The sequence below is a fragment of the Anoplopoma fimbria genome, chromosome 2, assembly GCF_027596085.1.
Source record: "Anoplopoma fimbria isolate UVic2021 breed Golden Eagle Sablefish chromosome 2, Afim_UVic_2022, whole genome shotgun sequence".
Lineage (NCBI taxonomy): Eukaryota > Metazoa > Chordata > Actinopteri > Perciformes > Anoplopomatidae > Anoplopoma > Anoplopoma fimbria.
Genome location: NC_072450.1, coordinates 15,049,266 through 15,057,218, shown reverse-complemented (window position 1 = coordinate 15,057,218; position 7,953 = coordinate 15,049,266). Strand labels below are relative to the sequence as shown.

Sequence of the window (7,953 nt, the reverse complement as noted above, 5' to 3'; positions counted from 1 at the left end):
TGCAGCCCCAAACCTCCACTCTGTAATAATTATTGAAATGTGTAGAGGACAACTGACAACACATACACATTCTGTCACGTTTATTAAACATATTGTTAAAGTTTATTTAGGCCACAAACAACTACCCCGCTGATTTGTGCAAACCACCAATACAGATGTTTCACTTTGTCATTGTGTGTGTTTAAAAAGTCAAAAATTGTTAGAAGGAATCAAAAGGTTTTGTTTACATCCTCACATGTCAATGCTAACAGTATATGCCACAATATTTACAACATCAGGAGTCTTACTGGACAAGTCCCATAATTCCATTTCCACTTCATCTGCATGTTTTACATTTATATACTCAATAGATTACATTTTACAACACATTCTTCTAAGTAGCAGCACTTCGACTTTTAATCTGGACTCTACTGTACACTGAAATACAGTCTTATGAACCAGTGAATTCACAAAGTATGAGCAACATGCTGAATGAATGCACACCATGTGACAGATTTGTCAAAATAATAGTACTGTACAGTAACAGATAAGTGTTCATCATTTAATGAATGATGAGGGAGATCCAGCAAAGTCTATGAAATAAGGTAAATTCAAAGCTATTTTATCCTTCTGAAATGAATAATAATCAGTTAATGTCAATGTTGATAATGAATTTATGTTAGACAAAGGGGTGGTGCCCTCACTGCTACTGAGTCTTAGTTTATAAAGGGTGCTGTATAGTAACTGCCCACTGCTCCAGGATTTTGTGACAGTAACATGGATTTTGTTTGTTATTATATATATATATATATATGTCATGACTGCCAATGATTGGTGAAGAAATCAAATAGAAAATGTTTCTATGAGAAAAAGTTATTTTTTTAAAGACGAAAACACTTAAAAACAACATTATTAAGGCTTGGTGCTGATGCCAGTGGACTGTTGATCCATTCCATGCTGTTGAAAACCAGTAAATACACAAAAACATCCACAGTTTTCCTTAAAAGTAGAGAAAAAGTTAGTAAAAAGTCAGTGTTGGGGGAAAGAGTGTAGATGATAGACAGAGGAGGAAGGAAAAAGGGCTTCAGTAAAAGTAATGAATGATGGAGGGATTTATCTACAGACTTTTTCCATCAATGCAACAATAAGCCACTCTTGTTGTCCAATAAGCATTTGTTGTTACTTCATATATTACTATATTTTCACATGCTCATATGACCATCAACTTGATAGTCACATTCATTGATATCCCTCTTTCACAAAAAAAGTTATTGGTACCAAGTCAGGTCCAATGAACAACTCTTTACTAAAATGTTTTCCACAGTGATGAATGTCACCATAGTTTGTTCAACTTTGTCAACAGGCTCTCTTCTGTCTCTATTGGCTGCAGTCTATTTGTTATCAGCTCTGTTGCTCTAGAAAAACCCTGTTACCTTCCCATCAATAATATCCTCATCATGATTTGATTCAGTAATCAGTGGGTGTGCTGCATAAGTTTGGCAGCTGGGGATTTTGTATCGTACGCCCTCTTCTCTGCACGTGTGTCGTGTACGCTGAATGTGTTTGTTGGTATCTGTTTTTTAAGCTGCATGGACGCATCTCTCTCTGTGTTTATCTCAGTGTTGACAGCCGCGTTTGCGTCGCAGGTGTTGTTTGTTTTGATGGAGGTGTGTGTGTAAGAACTGTCTTTGCGGTGGCTGCGTGTCATGGTGACTCTGAAAGTGTGTGTGTGCTGCAGCTCCATCCTGTCCTCCTCCGTCACTTTGATGAAGGGACACCACGCAAACGCATGGCGAAAACCAGCACGAAACCTGCAGAAACAAAGGAGAATTAATTTTTCTGCCTTGAGTTTTAGGATTCTGGAACCTAAAGGGAGTTTCTGTGTGTGGATATATATTTTACCTTTGGTTTAGACAGCAGTAGATGATGGGATTGTACATGGTCGAACTCATCGCCAACCAGAATATGGCCAGATACACCTGAAAAAGAAAGTAAACATGATGCCCTGTGATTAAATCCGTCAGACTAAAAATAATGAATGACAGACAGAAGAGCAGCTGCTAACCTGTTGGATGTAATGTTGTTTATAAATGTCTCTGTTAAATGATCCCAATATGAAGTAGATGTGGTAGGGCAACCAGCAAAGGGCAAAGGTCACCACAACTACAACCATCATCTTCACCACCTATGAGAAATCACACCAAGAGGAAAACTACGTCAATTTTGCCATACTTTAAATTCCTAGTTCAATTCAGCAATGACAAACTTATTAATAGTGAGGCGACGTGTCGGAAGCCCAGACTTATAGTTTACAACAGTAGAAGATTGAAACTGTTCGACCTTTCTCTTGGCTGTTATCTGGCTGTGGTAATGGTCTGTCGCCTCTCCAGGGATGTGCCCACCCCACAGCGATCGACCAACGACACTGTAGGTCACCAGCATCACCAGTAGAGGGAGCAGGTAGATCAGCAATATCACTGCAAACTGGTAACTGCAGAAGGAGAGAGAGAGAGAGAAAAATGTGAAGCTGATAGTTTAATGGTTTCAGGTGTGTGAAGTTATGTAAGGCCACATTTTTTGCAGGGTCCCTCTGGTTGATATTTATACTCTGTCAGCATACATTACCAACATTTGAAAGTGTAGATAGTTAACAAATGGAAAAAAAGCATAACCATTTATAAAGGTAAATAAAAAACGATTACAACTGCTACAAACCTTTGGAGCAACACAGACAAACCATCTGTCTGTACCGTTCACATAAGGCCCACAGTCCTAGATTTTTTTATAAATGTTTATTATAATAACATCTTGTCAAGTGATTTTCATTAGTGTCCCCTTATAAATCCCTTAGCAGTGAGTGTATCAATCATACAGACACCATCTTTGTGTTGATAATGTGCTGTTTTATATTACGGATCAGATTTGTTGTAAATGTCACTGTCTGTGTTTTTTTATCATCAATTTTGTACTTTCACCTTAGTTGATGTGTTCCTCCATAGTCGTCAGGCCAGTCGACCATGCAAACGGTTCTTGGGTAGTAAAATATTGTCACGCTGTAGTAGCACTGAGGGAACGCCAGTAATATTGCTACAATCCAAATCAGGGCAATCACAACCTTTGTAGAGGTGGAGGAGAGGCGGGGCTTCAGAGGGTGGATGATGGCCATGTACCTGGAAGAACATAAAAAGGTTTATTCATTCATATCTATCTTTTACACAGTAATCTGATGTTTAACTCAGAGGAACCAAAGTGACTTAATGAAGGATCTTCTGTGAGCGGGCATCTGTGCCACAGATTGTTCAAAGTAAAGCTATTTTTATTAGAAAATACACCCACTCATCCATCAAACTATGAGCTGTGAAATAATAATTTTAATTCTCATCACTCAAGGTAATCAAAAAGTTATCTAACAATATAATTTATCAATACAGAGAATTTATATTAAACAATAGTTCGAAGGAGAAAATGTGTTCATCCATGTGATACCTTTCCTTGTAATCCATCATCCTGAATACATTTTGTTCTCAACCTTAAAAGCTTTATGATACAAATATTCTGTAATATAAAACGAATAATGATGAAAGAAGGCACCAATTAGTGCTTTCACTTAAATTGAAAGTTGAAGCCCTGACTCTAAATGAGATGTTAATAAAATGACTGCACTGATTCTGTCCACTTGATATGTGCTTTAGCTGAGGCGATTAGCTTAATTAAAGAGAGGTCTGATTCATTCCTGAATAATGAAACAGAGAAATAATAACAGTGAAGACTCGCTGAATATTTATATGCAATTTCACTGATCATAGACGACTGTGTGTATTTGCATATCTGATGTGCAAGAACAAGAACGTGTAAAATGTACTATGTTGAAGAGCAACAGTGCCCTCTGTTGTATCGGCCCAGTCTGTCTACTGATAGCCGTGTAAGACAAGCAGGGAACGTTATGTCAGCAGAGGTAGAGTAATGATAATAAATAAGTAACCATGGTAGCTATGGCAAGTTCAGTACAGATTTATTAATTTGCTTAACAGCATTACTCAGTTTTATTACCATTATAATCTAATGATTAAACTCTGACTATGAATCATTAATTTGATTTTTGAACAGGACCAACATTGTGACTGTATTTAAATGTTTTCCCACCATTTTTTAGCTTTATGGATAAAAAATGTGTGATCTTTCATAAAATTATTTGCATTAAAAGATACAATTTCATCGACATTTTTGTTTTAATGTGTTGCAGTCAGTGGAGCATAAATGAAAAGAAAAAAAATGTAAACTTGTTGAAACATGTTAGTGAACCCTAAAATAAGCAGATATATTAAACTGCAAATTACAAATAATCAAAAAATAAGAGAAAATAATGTTTTTCATGTAGTAAGTAGTTCTAGATCGGTTTTGTAAAAAAACACATTCTCAGGTTTTGCCCCTTAATGATTTTTGTTAATCCTAATGTCACTCTTAAATCTTTTTTGGTTGGAACAAGTCACGTCAGACCCACCTGTAAAGGATTAACGCTGCAATGTGGAGGTGGTAGAGAATAATTTTATGAATGCAGATGATTTAACAAATTGGAAAGTAATGAGGAGGAATTATTGATCTATAAATAGATTTAACACCTGGTCTGATCCTTGCGTATGGCGTATTTATATATGTTAAGCACAGTTTCTGACTAAAGACTAAACAGACTGACGATTCATGCTCCAGTACCCATTAATGACATCTGTATCTCTGCTGCTTGTTGACCCATATCTCCTTCATGTAACATTTTCCTGGGTAAACAGTTTCTGCTGCTGATGATATGAAGTGATATCAGTACCGGATCTCAAATGGTAAACCCCTGAAAAAGATGCTCTGGAAAAAGATGCTCTGGAAAACTGCAGTGTGCAGAATTAACTGATGAAAGATATTGTATTAGGCCAGCCTGTATCTGCCATTAAAGACCAAAATATGGTCGTATGAATAGTTTTCAGGATATTTGATACTTATCAACCAGTATGTTAAGCACATTTATCTACCATAATTCAAATCCATAAAGGAAGAAATCATCAATATATCACCGATAGAGTAAAAATGTAGCAGTTAAGTGGGTTATTTGCAAATACAACATAATTTCCATACTGTTGAGTTGAAGTGGTCATATATCCTTCTTTTTTTTACTGTTTTCATAATGCAGCTCCTAAATTGAGCTGCATTGATGAGGATAAGGAGATGAGGATAAGTCCTCCTATTAATGTCAAGTATTTGGTACAAAACAGTTTCTGAGGTTCTCAGTTTGGATGAGAGCTTCTGCTTAGCTGTAATTCAACTTTGATAAACAATGAAATGTTCAACTTAAACTTAATGTTTTCTTAGCGCGTTTTGTGAGAGAGCTTTCTTACCTGTCCACTGCGATGGCAGCCATCGAGTATATTGACGAAAACATGGCAGTGATGGGGAAGAAGTTCTGAAATCGGCAGTAGCCCAGGCCAAAGTACCAGTCATTGTGAAGGGCATAGACAAAGTTAAAAAGAGTGTTGAAGGTTGCCATGGAAACGTCAGAGAAGGCCAGGTTGACGATGAAGTAGTTGGTAACGGTCCTCATGCGTCTGTGAGCAAGAATAATCCAGATCACTGTAACATTGCCAGTGATGGACACCAGGATGATGAGGGAGTAGGCTATAGCCCACAGAGCCACCTGAGAGAGGAGAGGAAGAGGAGAGGAGAGGAAGAGGAAGAGGAAGAGGAAGAGGAGAGGAGAGGAATAGGAAGAGGAAGAGGAGAGGAGAGAGAGGAGAGGAGAGGAGAGGAGATGAATAGGAAGAGGAAGAGGAGAGGAGATGAATAGGAGAGGAAAAGGAGGGGAGGTTAGAGCAAGAGAAGAGGAGAGAGGGGTAAAGAAAAGATAAGGAAAAGGAGAGGAGAAAAGAGGAGTGCAGACAAAATGGGAGGAAAGAACACAAAGAAGAGAGGAGAGGGGGGTAGAGGAGAATGGAGGAGAGAAGGCAAGATGAGAGGAGAGGAAAGGAAAGGAGGGAGGATGAGAGGAGATGTAATGAGATGAGAGAGGAGGAGACCAGACGAGAGGAGAGATAAGGAAGGAAAGAGAAGAGGATCGTAAAAATATATATATATATACTGTACGTGTAGCTACAGTAAGCAGTTCATAAGGCATCATAACAATCAAAATAGTTATGATGCCTTAGGGCACAAATAAAATATGTATATATAATATCAAATGAAAAATTATTAGATAATAATATAATATTTGCCTGAAAATACTTAAAGTGGACTTAGTTGTTTATTTTACATATATTTGTCAGGGGCTGTGCAAAACATTTAGGATGCTTGTCATTTTTATTTACAATTTTCATACATCCTAAAGGACCATCTCTGCATTTTTTTAAACAAACACTTAAAAAACATTTGTTTGGTTTGGTTTGTAGTAGTGGTTTTATAAAGCAACTGCAATAGGATATCGTTAATTCATTCACGCATTTGATGGAGTCATCCCTAAATCCTTCCAGGTTTCATCTCTGATCCGTATTCTCCCACCTGCCAGTCCGGCTGCTGGAACTGATTCCCAATCGTCTCGTTCCCGTCCTCCAGCCAGTCGGTGGTCACTGAAAACGGCAATGAAGTGGCCTCCATGTCTCGATCAATATGTTGTAACAGACCCTCGGCGTCCATATTCTTCTCCCTGTACTGGTGACAGAAACTTTAGGTTTAGGTGTATGTGCGTCATGCTTAATGGGGCACAATGAGAGATTTACAGGAGGAAAATTTAACCTTTCTGTCGTCTCATGATCTTCTAGTGGAGTCACCTCAACTATCACTTCATTTGGAAATATCTCATGCAGTTCATACAAGCTGTTGTAAAAGTCTAGCTATATTTCCCTATGATTTCTTGATATGTACAGATAGTTTCAAGATAGTTAATGATATTTCATTTAAGTATTTGAACCCTGAAACATCTATGCTTTTCAGATTTTAGGCATAGAATCACGTCAATTGTGAAATTAGCATTCTGCTCGCTGAACATCAGCAGAGTGGCCTTAGTTAATAATCATACATCATATCACTATTATGGCAACTTCCACACCTACTGATAACCTTATCTTTCAGTAGCCCATGTTAGTTGTATTAAACCATGCCCTTGTGCGTTAAAGAAAGCTGCACTTTGTTTCAGTCCACATTTGATTGGTATTATAATACGTTAAATATGTTTAACTGTTTTTATACTCGTAAAAAATATTAGACAACGTGCATCACGGGCATTTGGCTCACAGACATTTTCTTTGGCTGCAATATAGGCGCAACAGCCACAAGTGATGAATTCATGCATTGGACGGAACCAGTGAAAGATGTTCTGCACAATTATGAGACAAGATCCATATGTCTCTCATCTGGCTTACCTCTCTGGTTACGCGGCTGAGTTGTCAGTTTGAACATCAGTTTGTCCAATCCATACTAAATAATGTCTCCATAAAATAGACTCCTTGTGCGTAATGGACATCCAGTCCATCCAATAATCCATCAAGACATCTCTACTCTCTCTCTCTCTCTGACACACACACATACACACACTCCTTCCCTCTCTCCTGGAATGTGTAACTAGCTGATTACGGTACAAAGCTGCTGAGAGTTACTGAGAGGTGCACTGACACAGGCACGCGACTGTGCGCGTGGAGCTGCGCCAACAAGAGAGAGAGAGAGAGAGAGAGAGAGAGAGAGAGAGAGAGGGAGAGAGAGAGAGAGAGAGAGGGAGAGGGAGAGAGAGAGAGAGAGAGAGAGAGAGAGAGAGAGGAGAGAGAGAGAGAGAGAGAGAGAGAGAGGGAGAGAGAGAGAGAGAGGGGAGAAAGGTATGAATGAAAGTCAGAAAAAAATCGCCAACAAGAGAGAGAGAGAGAGAGAGAGAGAGAGAGAGAGAGAGAGAGAGAGAGAGAGAGAGAGAGGGAGAAAGGTATGAATGAAAGTCAGAAAAAAAATCAACTG

At 38.4% G+C, this 7,953-nt stretch overlaps 1 protein-coding gene across 1 annotated transcript; it reads right to left on the bottom strand.

Annotated features, from left to right (window-relative positions):
* Positions 1–1,351: 1,351 nt before the first annotated feature.
* Positions 1,352–7,410, bottom strand: tacr2 (tachykinin receptor 2). Its single transcript, XM_054616087.1, has 8 exons — positions 7,370–7,410; positions 6,514–6,658; positions 5,361–5,656; positions 2,955–3,149; positions 2,320–2,470; positions 2,045–2,164; positions 1,882–1,958; positions 1,352–1,790 (listed from the first exon to the last, which is right to left on the bottom strand). The coding sequence occupies exons 1-8, from the start codon at positions 7,408–7,410 to the stop codon at positions 1,454–1,456; spliced, it is 1,362 nt and encodes a 453-aa protein (XP_054472062.1). The 3' UTR covers positions 1,352–1,453.
* Positions 7,411–7,953: the final 543 nt, after the last annotated feature.